Here is an 18,429-nt window from a genome sequence, read left to right as displayed (position 1 = left end):
TCGTAAAATTTTAACGGGCGAGACTGGACAGTCAAATATTCTTATAAAGGGAAGGGTTTTAATTTTAGCCTATCAAACTTTGAACGATTACTTTAAAAATAAATGTAGTGACTTTATTATATTTAAAAGATTATCTTTAATATAAAGATGTATTCATAAAATATAATACTACATTACATTCAAGCTTACCAGTTGAAACATTTTTTTTAGTGTGGGTAAAAATTTCTTTTATCAATAAATGGGAGAAACTTCAAGTGGTAAAAAATTTGAAAAGGTTTTTTTTATTATTAAAAGCTAACAATAATATATTATGTATAATAAAAAAAACTTAAATATATCTGGCGTAAATTGTATCTGCACGTAGATATATTGTCAGAACCTCTGTCTGTATCTTGACACTTTTGTAGGTAATAATCTTTGAAAAGTATCTTTTTAACAATTCTCCAGATGGATATAAATTTATCACTAGTTATAAAAACAAACACATTCTTAAATATTTGAAACAAATAAATACTTTAATTTTAAAAATAAAAAATATATATTAAATATATTTTTTAATAAATATATAAAAAGACAAAAGATTATATGATTTCTGAAGTTAACACGTTTTCGCAACCCGTTGGGTTCAAAAATTTAAAATAGGATGGTTCAAATAAATTCTAACTAAGAAAAAAACTTCCTGTTATCGTTAAATTTTAAGGTTTCTTTTAAAAAATTTAGTGTGATCATAACAGATTGAATATTATCTAAATCTCTAATATTCTCAATTAGAATTTTCAGTAACACGTGTATTGTTATTAATATTCCTTGTAATTATTTTAATTCATTTTTTTTTGTTTAAATCGCGGTAAAAATTAATGTTCAAACATTTCCAAAAGGTAAGGAAAATTGGAATATTTTAAGATGTCACAAATTTGACCCTTTGTTTTTTGATTAATATTTCGTCGTCTTTTTGATTGAGTATTAAGCATCGTCAAGTATAATTTGATTATTATTCCACACACGCAAGGCCCACATTTCGAAAGATTTTATGATTTACGATTGTTGATATATATATATATATTTAAGAATTATTGAATAAAGGGTCATAGGTAGAATGAGAAGATTGGTCTATAATAATTTTATTGTTGGGAACGGTACTTGCGTCACTATGACTATTGGTCAAGAGGGGTTCCGTGATAAACGATGCTACAGAATAGTCGCGAGTTTGTGGGATCGTAACAAAATCTGAGATGTCATTTTGCACGGTAATATTAGGCTCGGGGAGAGTTGCTTTAGAAGGAATAATGGCGCCATGAGAATTTGAATTTTCGGCTTGCGATATTGCTAAATTCTGGAAATTTTCGTAGTTCTTGTTATACAAGATATAATAACAAATAATTTAATGATTATACTATATTTAATCCATGTATAAGTAAGATAAAAAAATTAATAAAATAATAATAACGCGAGTTGTTGAGTGAATGGCATAGCTCATCTTAACCCCTATTTTAAAACTCTTATATCTCATTCAAATTTCTATATTAAGCTGATATTTTTAGAAATTTAATCTACTCAAGAGTTAAAATGTTTTATCTTATTTTGTTCTTAAAGAATAGAAATTGTATTTGTAATCCCTAAAAATAAGTTTCATTCATTCACTTTTTTTTAAAAAAAAAGCCAATCTTACCGAATCCTATCAAATTAACATTGATATAAGATTCACCAAGAAGAAGAATTTTAATAAATATCAAAAAAAAAGACATAAGGCAAACTTTCTGCAATATTTTGAGTTCTTCTCTGAGCTCCTGGATTCTTATTTGCCTTTCCGTGAGGATGTCCAACAAGTCAACTTTCGGGTGCATATTGGCGTCGAATTTGGCATAGACATTTAGCCACAACCTTATTAGACATATTCGTACATAAAAAAAAACAAAATTATAGCTAAAAAAGAATATTGATTGAAAGCGATATTTTAAAATAAAACTGAATTTACAAAATATCTATAATATTCATTTTTAAAGGTAATGGTCATCGGCATTAGATTTGATCTACCAGTTTAATAGGACTCAATAAATGTGCGAATTCCCAATAATTTTTATGGATCAATAATAATCTCTTTACATATATACATTTTTTTTTAAGGTTAAGTATATGTCCTTTTTTTTTAAATTGATGGTATTTTTTAAAATATCTTAATCCTATAAACAAATTCGTGATGTTAATTAACACGAGGAAACAAAGCAACTACCCAAATAAAAACCATTCTAAATAACCTTCGCGTTTTTATATTTCAAAAATTGTTTCAAAAATAATATAATAAATCAAAATAACCTAATATTCTGAGCACAAATGTTGGGCTTCAAAAATAAACTATCGTGGCAGGTCGTCCCAATGTTCTTAACGTAGAAAGGGTTTAAAAACTGGCCGCTACCGTCGTTCAAAATATGGTTCCAAAGGGCATTTCGATTGGCGCCATATTGGGCCGCGGGAGGGATAAGCTGGTGGCGCCATTTTTCGCTGTTCCCTAAAAAAGTCAGATAATCGCAGGAATAAACTCGGACCCCCAGAAATTCCAAAAATCGAGAATTGAATTCGAAGCTACGAGGGAATTGGATCAATAGTTGCCATGTGCAATCCAGAAATTGTAGAAACACTGGCGATACCTTTTGGGGGTGGGAGTGGGAGGGGGGGGGGTTAAAAATTATTCGATATTATCGCCTGTATATCATTATACATAGATTGACGATTCATTCATTTAAAATATGCAACATTATACAAAACAGCTGGTGTTTTGGATTCCCGTATGAACCCATTTACATTAAGCCAGGGTTTCATTTATAAATAAATTAAATTACACGCAGAACCAAAAAATGGCGTGTCACCTGTCGTAACGACGAGGCACTTCAAAATGCATTTCAAATGAAGTCAGCCTGAGGTAATTTATCATATGCTATTGGATATGGTGGACGATTAATTATTTAATTGTTGCAACTATCCTTCCAATATTTAATATTTCCTGAAAAATAACAATATAAACGAATGAGAATTGAAACCCATTAATATAATTTCTATGACTCATCCCAACTCGATAAATATAATAATTAAAGGATTTGATTTGTTTAAACGGACTTTATCCGATCGATTAAATAAACCAGGGTTTTTAAAAACTATTTAAATTTGTGATCCGTCGAAAATGTTATCAGCGAGTTTTTTAGATGAAGACTATAAAATCTTGTATTTTGTTGATTTTACTTTCTTCCATTCATTCTTACTTTCTTTTTTTTTATCTTAACCTAATTTTAAAACGTAGATAGTTTGCTTTAATACCGACCATTTGGTTCTGGAAAAAAATCGACTTAACCTGGCTATAAGCACATGCCGTGAACGAAAACTTCCAGGCAAGAACTCATAAATGAAATAGAAAAAAGAAATCTGAACACTCTCCCAATTTGTTGTTTTGTTTTTAAAAAAAATAATAATCTTCCAATCATAGAAACATAATTTTATTAAATTTTTTTTCTAATATTTCGCATACCTCAACATTATGATTGGGTAATCATTTTATATTTTCTGCCGTTTTAACGAATATTTAGTAGATTAAAAAAAGGTTATTTTTTGCTGAGAACTATGACATCAGCCTTTTAAATTCGATTTATTTTTAAAAATACACAGCTCATAACTTAACTCGCACCTCAATGTTCCAGCAGATTTATTTAGGCGTGTACCGGTGTTATTAATGGCTAACTCAATACTTCATCCAGAAAAATATTAGCCTGAATATTTTGCTCATAGAAGGAACAAAGGTCTAGACATATATTATCAATATCTTGAGGCTTAGGCAATATTTTTCTGGCTATTGAGTTGCCACTTTTAAAAATCGGCTCAAAACGAGCCGTTTAACAACACTAACTATTAACCTGATTATAGATTATATCTAAAAGAAAAAAAAATTTCTGCCACAAATTCGCGTTAACCATGCGAGGTAATATTAGACAAAAATACAGGCATCGGATAAAAGTGCTTCCATTTTAATATACTTAGAACCGAGGGAATTTTAAAAAAAAATTCTATTAATCATTTTATGCTAAAATAAAAATTGACCAAAATAAGAGATAACTCACACGTGACTTTCATTATATATACATTTTATTAAGATCTTTAAAATCGTGCGCCATGTTTTATAAAATTATGTAAAAAAAAAATTATTTATAAAAAATCACGTGACCTCTCATTTTTTTTCTCTTCTCTTCTGGTTCCCTAACTTATAATAAAGGAGAAATAAACTTCTTTCTTGTCCCCGTTTAAATGGCCGCACCTGTCGTTGAATTTGTGGCCGAACGCTAACCAATCTTTTTCGATTAATGCCTGGTATATAATAGGTTTTATATAAAAGTAATGGATAGTTAAAATTACCTTCTTTCGTAATAACATAGCGTGTTCGAGTATTTAAAAGAGGTGGGGTGGGGGGGGGGGTAAATTGGGTATCTGACTACAACCACCCTTCTCCCCAAATTTTTTTTTCCATTTATAAATAAAATTAAATATGTTTATCTGAACTACAAGCTTTCAAATCAAAAGTTCAAAAAAAAAATATATCTAACCAAACGATTTTATTTTTTTAAATAACCATCTTTTCAATCCTCTAGTTAAAATATTTTTATTGTCCAAAATATTACACAAAAAAAGAAATCTTCCAAAAATCATAAATTTGAGATAAAAAGATGATCAAAATAGTTTTTTTAAAATTTAAAGCTATGAATATTACAAATAACCCCGAATTCGGCTTGAATTTTTGTATTCTCAACTGTGAATTGGCGCCAACTGTAGTGTTGTTAAACGGCTCGTTTTGAGCCGATTTTTAAAACGGCTAACTCAATATTTCATCCAGAATAGTATTACGCAAGCCTGAAGATTTTGTTTGTAGAAGGAATAAAGGTTTGGACATCTATTAGCGAAATCTCGAGGCTTAGGGAATATTTTTCTGGCTAAAATATTGAGTTAGCCGTTTTTAAGAATCGGCTCAAAACGAGCCGTTTAACAACACTAGCCAACTGTGAATTCGGGGTAAAACTTTAAAAATTAAATATCTACCCTGATAAGTAAACATTTTTAAATAAAAAAAAATGGAGAAAAGATCACCATGATAAACAAGACTCGAAATTATGGTTTATTAACTGCCGATTTTAATAATCTAACCAATTTCACCCCTTATAGTATCTAATTTTTCTTTTTCCATCTTTAATTTCCACCAACTATTTCTATTCTTTATATTTTCTCCATTTTTCTAATCCACTTTTCTATTCATTTTTTCCCCCCGATTATTGTTAACGGAACACCATGTCGGTAAATGGTTCCATATTAAAGTTAATATTTAAAAATGGTTAAAATAAAAGTATCTATATGTATAGGCCAATGCCTGATTTTGGCCAATGGTTTGCTTTAAAAGGTATAATGCTGAATTTCGTTAAATTTTAAATTCGCTTTGAGATATATTATATATTATTATTATTTATCTCATCTACTCAATTTCTAACGAAAATGCATATATGGGGTAAGGGATATCTTCGAAATAAAAAAGAAAATAGTGTGTATATAATATATCTATGGGGCTTAAAATAAATTTTTGGGACTATTAACCAACACCCGCGTTCAATAACAATAGCCCCTTTTCTTCTCTCTCTTATAATTTATCATAATAAACTTTATATTACAAAATATCCCTTGATAGTTCTGTAGTAAGGATCCAGCATGATCTGAGCCAAAGAGCACGTTTGAGAGGTTCGGTCCCACCCATCCGAACAATGCACCAATACATTAACTTTCTCTTCTCTTAACATCTAAATATTTTTAAAAAAAATAAAATAAATGAATGTTTGTTTTTTATCATTTAACCCTTTGAGTGGTAATTTGGCGCAGCATTATATAAGATTTTAAAAAAAATTGTTACTACAAAAAAAACCGCCAATATTTGCCTAGTTTTTTTTCACAGTAGCTTACTAATTTGTATTTTTAACTGTTTCCGCAAATTTTTTTTCATTAATTTATAAGGTCACGTTATTTAAGATGTGAACATATTATTTAAACCTCGCATTTTAATTTTATAATTTTTTTAAAAAAATATATATTATATTTGAAAACAAGTTTTAATTATTTAAAAATTGTTTTTGATCGGGCTTCGGACATCCCATCCAGAGCTCTACCCGTAGGTGCATGCATCATATGGATAATTATAAAATCTAGCCATTAATTTTATTCTTTTTTTTTAAAAAATATACTAAGATTTTCATAAATGTCTGATAAAAAGTTTTAAAATTATAGTTTTCCTTTCGAAAAAATAGTGTTTTATTTTTATTTTTGAATTCCTAAAAAATTTAAAAAATTAGCATTATTTTGTTGTTTGACAAACCTTATCTATTTATTTTAAAAAAATAAGTAAATTAATAAAAAAAAATTCGATATATTTTTAAATACTTGCGCAACTAATAAAGCGGAATTAAGAATCGCCCGTATGTGTTTTAGCCAGCCGCATGACTGCAAAGCGTTCAAATATGCCGGCATGTTTTCCCATTTGGATTGGCACACTGTTATAAGTAATTTAAAATGTTCATATCCTTATATTAGAAAAGGAAAACTGGAATAAAATGGGGGAAATATCGTTTAATGTTTTCTAAATTTGGAAATTTATTTAAAAAAATATATTTTCCCCATTATCTATTTTTTTTAAAAAAAAGACTCAATTTTAATGCGAGTGTTTGCTTCCTTAGCATTTTATTAATATTCTTTCCAATATCACTTTTAAAAAAATTTGTAGGAGATCTAAGCAAGATATTTTTAGCGATTTAGAAACCTAACCCGTTACGTATGAGTATAATCAGTGTTGCTAAATAGCCTCATACGTAAAAAATTATAATTCATATTTGGTGTCTCTCCATTTTTGAGCCGATTTTTAAAAGCGGATAACTCCTTATTTTAACCAGAAAAATATCGCCGAAACCTCAAAATTTCGCTATTAGATGCCAAAAACCTTTGTGCTATACATAAGCAAAATTTTCAGATTTGCGCATTATCTTTCTGGATAAATATAGTGAGTTAGCCGTTTTTTAAAATCGGCTCGAATGGAGTGTTTTGCAATAACTAGGTTCAAATATGAGGATTAATTACAATCGGGCCATGCCCTGATGTGCACCTAGTAAAGATGGTATATATAAGATATGGGATGGGGGGGAGAAGCTTGAACACTATTTAATGCTTAATTTCAAGATTCATCTAATTTTCAGCGTAGAATATAGTATGAGTTAGATAGAAGCTAAAAAAAAATGGGAGTGGGTTATCAACATTGCATGTGTCTTAAAAAAATAATTACAATTATATTTTGTAGTGTAGACAAAAATATTTAAACTTTTTCTTCTCAATTATTATCTAACATTTGATGTATATTTTTTTTTATTTGTTTCCATTCTTTCTTTCCTTTTATTTTTTTTTATTTTCTTTCTCTCTATTTTTATCCAATATATGAATAAGACGAAGCGCTAAATTTCGTTTTCAATAAAAATCGTGATTTTCGAATAACCTGTAATCAATTTGTTCAGCGAATTTCTCATCACGTGAATATTTTCGACGCCACAGAACAGAAATTTAACGCCAGCGTAAAAATTAGGGTTTTCGTAACCACCCGCACCTTTAGCTCTATTAGCAATGGCGTTTATCTATTTTTTTTAAAGTATATCATTTTCGTTTTTTAAAAAAAAATTTTGATAAAAGGTAATTATTTGTATTTAATATGTTTTTAGTGGAACTAATAATAAATTTTTTTTTTATTTTTTGAAAATTTTCTTGATTTTAATTTTGATTTTATACTTAGTACAATGTAAACGAATACTATACATTGTATTGTTAACAATGTTGCTTTTGCCGATTTAAAAAAATGGTAAATCAAGAGAGCCAAAAAAATAACTAGATTTTGCCAGATTCAAACCATTCTGCTATCGTCGTTTAGAGAAATCTTAAGGGGAAAGTGATATTTTTTTTTGGCTAAAACATTTATTTAGCAGAGTTCTTTTTAAATCGGTTAAATAGTGTATCCGTAAATTAGAAGGAAGATTAGTTAATGATGTGGTTGATTTTTTTTTAAAAACTAACAGAGAAAGGCAAAACACAATAGGAGATCCCAAGAATTTGAACTCTAGAAGAAAAGGGAGTATTATAAGCTAAATAAGATTGACTTAGAGTGGGATATGAGGAAGATAAAGACATGAAATATGGTAACACTATAGCATAATTACGCAAATGTTATTACGAAATTTTGAATTAAAGGAGACTAATTTATAAACGCTATTTCTATCACGAATATATTTGTTAATAAAGTAAAATATATATATGAAAATCAAGCATACAATTATATTTTGTTTTAAAAATAATATTCCTTGTGGAAAACGAAAACAAAAAAAAAGAAATTGGGAGATATAAATCTCAAAATCCTTTTACCGTTGTAATCCAATTTGTTCCGTTTTTAGTGGATTGATTTGTCATTATGTTTTAGTGAATTATAATATTTCATGTCATTTTGAATTAAAAAGATCTTAAAAATAATCATTTATAAAATGGATCCAAACAATTCCCATTACTTTTTTCTTAAAATCGTGAATATAGCAATCTGAAATAATGGATTGAAAAAACATATTCTCAGAAAATTTCCAAAAAAATTATCAGAAAACCCGGAATTTTAGGCTTGGCAAAAGATTTTTTTTAAAAATTTCGCTATTTTGAATAATTTAAGCAGTATTTTGAGAATTATTTCAAAGAGATGATTGAAATTATAAGCAGTAATATATTAAACGCCTCAATTATACGAACTTCAAGCCTTTTCTAACTGATTTCTTTTGACATTTATTATATTTAAAAATTTTTTAAAATCAGTCTAGAATAGATATTTTTTTAAAAAATATTAATAACCGGTTCTTTAAAATCCGAACATTTTTTCGCCCATTCAGGACCGGATTTTCATATAACATTTTTGGGGGATTTTTCATTTTTTTTAAAAAAAAAAGGAGATAGATCCAAAATAAAAATACTTTAGGCCTAGTATCAACTATGCAAAGCTGAGGAACCAAAATGTCGCGAAAATTCTCAGCGCCATTGTTGATTGGAGTGAGATTGGAAGATTTTGCGAAAGGATTCTCGGCATTCAATTTGTCGTTGTTCTCTGTGGAAAGTTTTGGGTCGTAATTAGGGTTTGTGTAAACGATGTCGTTTAAAAGGGTCTCGTCTTCCATGGACCTGGCGTTGAGACCTGATAGGGGTTGGCTGGACCGGCACAGGGCTACCTATTTTATTTGATATTCATAAATATAAAGCTTGTATTTTAAATGAGAAAAAAAAAATTTTTTTTTAATTGAAATTGTGTTTAAATTAGGGATGTTGGTCCTACGGGACCAACCTGTGGACTAGTGGTAACATCATCAATAAAATATAGGCCCCAAGATCCGTAATAATATTATATTTTCTTACGCGCCAAGGCTAGATCTTAAAAAAATTAGCCACAAGGCTGCGTCTGGCTGGCACCATAAAATCTTTATTTAGCCTCCTAGGACTGTCAGATTAATACGAATGGAACTGGTATTGGCTATTTTTATAAAAATTGGATCATATGAATATTAATTTTTAATAATTCATTTGAACATTGATTGCAAAAAGATTTTAGATTGCATGAAATGAAATAACAACCAAAAAAAATATTTACTTTCTTCTAACATATAAACCTTGATCAATTAATATTTTTTAAAAAAAGATATCATTTTAGAATTTAAATATAAAAAAATTTAGAATGCATTTTTCATTCATTCATTAAAATTCGGTTTCAAGTGTCCTTGAATACAAATCAGCTCTTGAACTGCCTTTTTTAAAAAAAAGGGTTTCATATTGTTTATATGGGAAACCAAAATGGCATGACACCAGTTGTTTTTTATTGATAAGAATTTAAATAAATAAATCGTCATATCCCACTATGTTGATGTTGAATTAGATTGGTGAAAAAAAATTTGGGACCAACCTAACTGGTAAGCTGGGCAAAAATATTTTCAGGCTTGACCAAATATCTAGTGACTCATAGTAAAATATTTTTTTATTGGTTTGGCCAAAAGTATTTTAAAGCTTTATATTATGATTGAAGCAAACAAATCCCCATAGGACAGTTTGGGTTGACAAATATTAAAGTCCCTTTTTTTTAATATAATCTATTTGACAACTTTGGTCTAAAAAACTCATTAATACCTTGCCAATTTTTTGATCAGGTAACTTTAAAAAAAAATGTAGGGAGGGAAGGAATAGTTTTATAAAATAATTTTTTAACCCCATTTTTATCGAGGTACGTGAGAACGGGGATGCGATTTTTACTTCTAAATTTACTAGCTGCCACCAATGTTTGGGGCTGACTGCTAGCTGGGACATACAATATCTCTGGGTATGTTTCACATATCTACAATATGAAAAATATATATATCAAGATTAAAGATTCATGAGTAATTTGATCAAATATATAAAATAATAAATTATAATTAAATATGATTTTTATTTTAAAAATAATTATGTATATTTAAATAATATATAAACTTGGTAATTAGTATTGAGATAACACAAAATCCATTTATTATTTGGCAGACCCATTCTTTTAAATTCAGAATTTAAATCAAATATATATTCTAATTAAATTAATGAATAATATTGTAAATTAAATCTGGGAATACCATTCTCAGGATTAGAGGCATGAATTATTTTGCTTTGATTATGAAATACTGGTAAATCTTCTAAATAAACTAATTTGAATTCAAAAAAATTATGTGGATAATAAATCACTTGGTCTAGATAAATTTAAAAGAGTTTGATTAAATGCATATCTATCACTGTCTCTTTGTATAATGAGAATCAAAGTCTGGAAATCTTTGCATTTCAACAAAATAGGGCATCCTTTAATATCCAGTGGTAATAGTTCAATAGTGTCTATCATAGTGTGCAATATCTAAGAAAAAACATATAAAATAGGAAATTTACCTTTTAATTACCCAAAATTCCTCTTTATTATTTACTTCTGATATAATTAGATGTGTGGCAGTGATATATAGATTAACTTTGTTATAATTCGCTTGATCATACAGAGCATTTTTAAAAAGCATCACATCTTCAATCTAAATACAATTATATTTGTTTTTAAAGTAATAAATCATACTTTAGTAATTTGTATATGCTCCATCGGATAATTGAAAATCTAGGTTTCAGCTTTTTTCGTATCTTTTTAACCATATGTTTTCAATATGTGAATGAATATGTATTAAGGTATTAAGTGATGTATAGCGCTTTGGAATTAATATTTTCCATTTATTAAAATATTAAATAGCGTCATAATTTTATCCTTATATACAAGATAAATGTCTTCTCCAAGTAGTACCTATGGCTTAATTGATACAGATATTGATTGAAACCACTTTATAAACCTGACCTGAGTCCGAATCTATCATTGGTCCGAATACAGCTAAAAAATAGATGTGTTTTCTGAAGCAAATAGGTGATTCCGTGCTACGAGGTATAATATACAAAATCAATGAAGTTTCTAGTATATATTAAAATAAAACTGGGTAATATTATGCAATCGCACTTTAATATAATTTGATTGTTATTTAGCAAATTTGGTTCTTAATTAACAAATTGCTATACCAAGACCATATGACTGCTGTTGATATTAGCGACTAGGGGGCGGGGAGGGGAGATCGCTTAGGGCCTCGGACCCTTTAAAAAATTGAAGAGCTCCCTCAAAATTTTAATTTTTTTTACCACTAAAAAAGTTGTTAGTTTAAAAAAAAGGCAATTTTAAAACTGTTTTTTGGGCCCCCTAAGATCGTAAAGGCTAATGATGCCCTTGCCTATTAATAATAGCTTATAATCAAAATACTTAGCTCCATTATCACCATATCTTTTACCTTTACTAACCCTATAAACTAATAAAATGCCATGACTGACTCATAACAAACTCTCGATAAGCATATAACATTTAAGCCCCACACCCCACATGATTATAAAGCATTTCATAATACATCACAATTACCACTTTCTTTTTCTTCCAAAACTAAGCATAACCACCCCCGCTTTGATATCTGTAGGCTCCAGTTAATTTCTCTTACAGAACATGTATAGCTTGCTCATACCTTATAAATATCATTTTGTACCATTTTTTTAAATAATATAATTTTGTTCCTTTTTTTAAATATTTTGCTCTCTTTTATTATTTTTTTCTTGATAATTTTTTTAGGTATTTATATTAATATACAGGATATGTAGTAATATATGTATATAACACAATACTAAACTGTTCGTGATGGCTTGCAATCCCATCACCAAATAATATAGGGTAAAAATATTCGGATAAGTTAAAATAATAATAATCGATGTTAATAATATAAGAAATCAATCATATCCGGGAATAATACATATAATTTTGATTGATATGATAAGACATCAATCACGAAATATATCAATTGGCATTTACCAAAGCTTATCGTGTTAAGAAATATTATGCCCTTGTTAATTTATTTTCACTAGTGGATAGCCCGTCAAAAATGACGGAAAATGAGAATTTTATTCGTTTTTTAAGAAAAATGTTAACTTTTATTTAAAAATCATATCCAATTTATATAATTTTTAAACCCCCCCCCTCCCCATTTAGGTCAAGTCCAAGCAATGTCATTGAGTCCAACCCATTAGGACTAAGAGTGGAAACTATTATTTGAGTCAAAATATATTTAAATGAGCTTGTACCCAATACCAAAATTCTTTGTAAATATATTACTGGTTACATAAGACTAACATTTAACATTAAAAAATTTCAAGCCAGGTCCAAGCTCATAATATTTGGAAAAAATTTCCAAGCGTTCAAGACCTTATAATTTATAAAAAAAATTCTCAAGCCTAGCTCAACCCATAATAATTTTGAAAATTTTTTCCTAGCCCGGCCCATAATAATTTGTATAAGATATTCCCAAGTCAGGTGCAAGCAAATATTAATCTTGAGGAATATTTTTCAAACCCAGTCCATACCATATTAAATTTCAAAATGAGGGTAAGACAGGGTTTGTTATCTAAAATAAAAACAAAGAATAATATAAAAAATATAAATGCAATGAACCTGAAGAGGAGTCAATATTAGGTTCAACTCCCTAGATATAGTGGGAACATTATCAGAAGCTAAAATAGATGTATTCTATAATATAAAAGAGTATAAAAAAATATATATATAAGGCTAACTTTATTTTGCGTTGTTAGTAGATTTTGTAAGACCTCTTTATCCCTAGTGTGTTTATTTTTTTGATTGACCTGCCATCTTTTTCTTTTATTAATGACGGATAAATCACCACCTGTACATTCATTAAATGAGGTTAGGACATGGTTTGTTATCTAAAATAAAAAAAAAAGAATAAATAAAAAATATATTAATGTATTAAACCTGAAGAGGAGTCAATATTAACCTCTCTAGAAAAAGTGGGAATATCATCCATCAGAAGCTAAAATAGATATATTATAAAATGATAAGTAATAGATGAATAACTTTATTTTGCATTTGGTAGATTTTATTGGGATTCACGTCATATGACCCAGTATAATTTTTTTGCTTGAATATGAGTTGAACAGCTTTCAGCTGGAGTGTGTAGCCTGAGGTAGGGAAATAAGAGAAAATTAAATGAGGGAAATTAAAAGGGAAAGGAAGGTAAAGATAAAGAAAAAGAAAATTAAAAAGTCAAGATATGAAAGGGAAATGATGAAAAGGGAAGATAATAAAAGAAATTAAAAAGGAAAGAAAGGAAAAGAGAATTTTAGTATTTTTTAAATTTTGATTTTTCCCATATTATTTGACTATTGTTAAAAATGTTAATGATATCTTTAGTAGGGCTACATATGTTGTCGGCATAGCATAATCAGTATACATTTTGTATGTTACTGAAAAATATTCTTTGAGTTAAAATATATATCTTTATAAAAATATTAACATAAGACTAACATTTAACATTAAAAAATCCCAATATAGGTTCAAGCCTACAATATCTGGAAAAAATATCCAAGCATCCAAGATCTTAATATTCCCTAATAATTTTCAAACCAAGCCCAGAGATAATAAATTTATAATTAATGAAGGGGAAATATCTGATATACCAATTAGTCTACAGGTAAAATATAATACTTTATAAAAATAATAACATAAGATTAACATTTAACATTAAAAATCCTAATATAGGCTTAATTTTGAGAAATATTTTTTACCAAAGCTTATCGTGTTAAGAAATATTATGCCCTTGTTAATTTATTTTCATATGTTTTCTTAAATAATTTTTTTTTGGAATTATAATGTCTATGGATTCAAATATTCTTAACTCACTCTTTATCATGAAAATGGTGATTCAAGACTCAAAAAGAGATAAGATTTATATTTCTTTGTAATAATAATTAATAAATCTCACTATTACAATATCGTAAGGGTAAGTTCCACTTATTTAGATAAACTACAACTGGGTACAAGGTTTGTTGGTATCCTTGAGAAAAAAAATTGGCATAATTTTATGAAGGGTGGGCCTTCATAAAATTCACGTTCGCTCATTTTGGGCAGGTCTATGACTAACGTGCTAAATAAGATAAGATAAGAACTTTAACGATACAAAAAATTAATTTAAAAATAAGTCTCTTAAAGTCCCTAATTGTACCCATTCTTACCTACGGACTGGAGACTTGGCAGGACACTAAAAGTAACATCAACGCAACTCAAACATTTATAAACAAATGCCTAAGAAGAATCACCAAAAGATATTACCCATACAACACCTCAAATTCAACGCTCTGGAATAGATGCGACATCCTATCAATCAATCGACTCATTTCCATGAGGAGATTAGAATTACTAGGCCATAGCTTAAGACACTCGCAGGAAAATATGATATTCTCGTCCATGAAATGGTCCCCTGACGGTAGGAAGCCCCTAAATACTATTGGTTGGCGAAATGTTTGAAGGATATGGACCTGATCAACCTCTAGTTTGCATATTTCATGGCACTCAGCAAGAACAAGAAACACCTAAAAGAACATCTAAAATACATGCTAAAATGCCTAAATTAAAATAGGAACCGTTTCTCTTCTTTTTCTTTTCTTGCAATTAGAACAAAGCATGTTTGATGATGATAATAATCTGGACAATACAACTTTCCTCATATGAACCCACGACTTTTTCTTCTGGACACACGACATCGGCGACAATAACGACAACAGCTACAACAACAAATAGAATAATGGATAATGACAACAAACACTGGTTATGATAATAACGCAATAACACCGACGAACCCAAATATCTTTTGCACAGCGCGTACAAGGTCTACAGGACACGCGATATCGACACACCGAATAACTAACAAAGAAGTGACTCATCATGCAAACTTAACTTAAACTCTCAATACTCACCAAGATATAAGAGTTATTATTGTTTTTTTTGTTGCCACACTGAATAACCATATCAGAATTCAGGTACATTATTACATGACATTATATTTCTTATCACTATTCTGCCGTAACGGAACTAATACATCACCACTTTCGTACTTCTCCCTTCTTCACTTTGCTAGCTGGCTATATAGTTGTACCGTCTACTATAATAAAACGGATATACATCATGTATAGGATCTATATACTAGTGAATATACTTGGTGCACGCCCAACTCCTGGTGGGTGATGAAATTGCACTTCGTGCAATTTCTAGGCGTGGTAATGAATGAATGAATGAATTTTGCAAATTATTTATTTTATACTTTAATATATTTGAACATTCAAGTAAATCACTTAAATGTAATATTAGACATTTATAATGCAATCTAGAGAGTTGACACAAAATGAAGAATTTATTCATTTTTATAATTACATTACTGAAAAATCTCATAGAAAAATAGAATATTACTGTCCAAAATAAAATGCTGGAGATAATTCTAAGAACATTCAAAATGTACAAACTTCCTTCCTTCCTTCTAAACTATCCCAGCGTCTGGTAGATATGTTAGTAATATATTTGATAAATATTTTTATTTAGGCATATATCAATAGAATTCAAAGAAATGTTTATTATTGCACAAGACAGATAAATATAAACTTTCCCCTTTAGGTTAGCAAATGTTTCCCTAGCCCTAGATTTTCTCTACTGTTGGAAAATATTGATAATAATTTTAAGTTTCCTAATTTAATTGTAAGCAATCATTATAATAAAAATTTTAATAGCTTGCATGAAATTTAAATCTTTTCTAATATATTGATAACAATAATATTACTGAAATAGAATTAATGAAATGAGTGACGCTGAAGATTTATTCAATAATATATACGATAAAGCCATTTTAAACAAAGAAGCAAAATTAAACAATAATTTAAAAAATATAAAAAAAACTTATATCGAAAGGAATCATAGATCTATATTTAACCTATATTGGGTAGAAGAGAAAATATATAAAACACAAATATAATTGCCTAATTTTTTATATATTATTTACAAGATTATTTTTTAATAATATTTATATAAAACTTTTTATAGATTTTTACCTTTATTTGTATAAACATTATATTTTTTTAATCCATATTATATAGTTAAATAAATTTATTTTAAAAATCTGAATAGAATTAAATAAAAAATACTTCATTTATTAAAATTTTATTTAAATGTAAGATATTAAACTTGGGCTTTGTAGATAAAAAACAAAAGATAAGTTAATTTCAAAGTCTTTGTGTTCTTTTTACTTATTATTACATTTTGATAACTTAATCTAAATATCTATTATTTCCCATGTTAAATTTCATAAAATAATGTATCAGAATATTATATAGGATGTTAATCATTGTATACCTAATTTTTTAAGAATATTATATACATAATTATGAAGTACGAATATGTCCTAAAAACATTTTATTAATCTCTATTTTGATTTCAATATAATTTCATCAATTATAAGAGAAATCAAAGAAACTAGATATTTTACTTTTGTAATCAAAATGTTGTAAATAAAATCTAATAAATAAATATTATTTTTATTTAATATTTATTTTTATCCGTTTTCTTCCTAAATTAAATGAAAATCAATCACTTTCAAAAGAACATGATGATAGAAAGTGGTACTGAAGTATAATCATTTATTTATCATATCTATAGGTAATCCTTGTTTGGATATGATGAAGTTCTACTTATATAATATAAATGCTAGTTAGAATCAAATAAAAAATTATGTCTTATATCTTTTATATAAATCTTAATTATTATGTCATTGAGATTTTTGATATATAAATATTCAGAGGAAATTTTGATTTTTGTTAATCTTATATTTAGAATACAATATTAAGCCAAACTAATTCGCATGATCTTATATCAATATAAACCTAAATTAAAATTATGAAAAATGACAAATTTAGCCCTTCTTGTTTCTAAAATTAATGGTAAAAACATAATAGCAATTTATATTAGAAACAAAATTAAAATGCAATTTTAATAATAATATACCTAAATAATTTTTTGATGTATCTTCTAAACCCTTGCATCATGACGCAATTATAAAAAAAATTATTTAGAAAAACATGATAATAACCTAAAGAAAAAAGAAAAATTAATCTATATTTCACAACACGATACTATGAGCTTTTGTCAAAATGCAATTAACATTACCTATGAGACTTAGAATAATGTCTGTATAAACATGATTTAGCATTAAATAAAAAGATAATTGTAAAATCAAATATAGACAGTATTTTTTGTAACAATATTAAGACGTGCAGACTAGCTCTGGGCTTTGATTATTAGGAGTAGTTTTGACCATCCTCAATAGATGGAGAAATCAAAAAAATAGGAGTACTTGAAGTTGATTTTGTCGGCATATGTCAATATGGAATCTATCCTTTAAATATCGTTAGGAGATAATTGATCCCCATGGTATGGAGCGGTATAATAGAATCTAAAAAATAATTGCGCAGAGCCAAGAACACATGTAAATATAGCGTCTATCTATTTTTTTAAATTGAAATCTGTAAATCCTTTACGGTTTTTATGAAAGCTATATTTATTCTTTTCCCAAATCTTAAATTTCAAATGGAAAATTTTCCTTTGTTAATCTTTCAGAATTCAATAAATTTGCCTTTATAAAGGCTATCACATATCTTTTCACTCTTTAAAAAATATTAGATGGATGTTCCTCTATTGCAAAGATTAATTTTCTTATTTATTCTTTTCACATATTTAATAAACAAATAAAAGGCAAAATATTTATATGAAAAATGAATGCGATTAAAATTTCCTAATTAAAAAATCTTTTAAACTAATATGCACCAAATCCAAAATTTATATGTATTAAATGTTTAGATACATATATAATTTGCATGTATTTAACAACCAAT

The 18,429-nt window shown here is 27.8% G+C and overlaps 1 protein-coding gene and 1 long non-coding RNA gene across 4 annotated transcripts; one reads left to right on the top strand and one right to left on the bottom strand.

The window, feature by feature from the left end:
* Positions 1-295: 295 nt before the first annotated feature.
* LOC135929411 (myotubularin-related protein 6-like) lies at positions 296-11,284 on the bottom strand. 3 transcript variants are annotated; one of them, XM_065465973.1, is made up of 14 exons: positions 11,204-11,284; positions 11,040-11,162; positions 10,834-10,996; positions 10,725-10,793; positions 10,591-10,679; positions 10,331-10,456; positions 9,054-9,305; positions 7,553-7,688; positions 6,454-6,563; positions 5,694-5,819; positions 4,267-4,347; positions 2,314-2,645; positions 1,755-1,881; positions 296-1,351 (listed from the first exon to the last, which is right to left on the bottom strand). In XM_065465973.1, the coding sequence occupies exons 1-14, from the start codon at positions 11,225-11,227 to the stop codon at positions 1,064-1,066; spliced, it is 2,046 nt and encodes a 681-aa protein (XP_065322045.1). In that variant the 5' UTR covers positions 11,228-11,284; the 3' UTR covers positions 296-1,063. The 3 variants fall into 3 exon arrangements, with proteins under 3 accessions (XP_065322045.1, XP_065322046.1, XP_065322047.1); XM_065465974.1 differs by having other exon boundaries at positions 10,725-10,784; XM_065465975.1 differs by lacking the exon at positions 10,331-10,456.
* A 4,496-nt stretch (positions 11,285-15,780) lies between these two features.
* LOC135929967 (uncharacterized) lies at positions 15,781-16,828 on the top strand. The gene is made up of 4 exons (XR_010572681.1): positions 15,781-15,837; positions 15,883-16,048; positions 16,091-16,243; positions 16,334-16,828. It is a non-coding gene; the product is annotated as an uncharacterized LOC135929967 (long non-coding RNA).
* Positions 16,829-18,429: the final 1,601 nt, after the last annotated feature.

This window comes from Gordionus sp. m RMFG-2023, chromosome 5, assembly GCF_954871325.1.
Source record: "Gordionus sp. m RMFG-2023 chromosome 5, tfGorSpeb1-WG-v2, whole genome shotgun sequence".
NCBI lineage: Eukaryota > Metazoa > Nematomorpha > Gordioida > Chordodea > Parachordodidae > Gordionus > Gordionus sp. m RMFG-2023.
The sequence above is the reverse complement of the archived record's forward strand: the minus strand, read 5'-3'. Positions and strand labels throughout refer to the sequence as shown.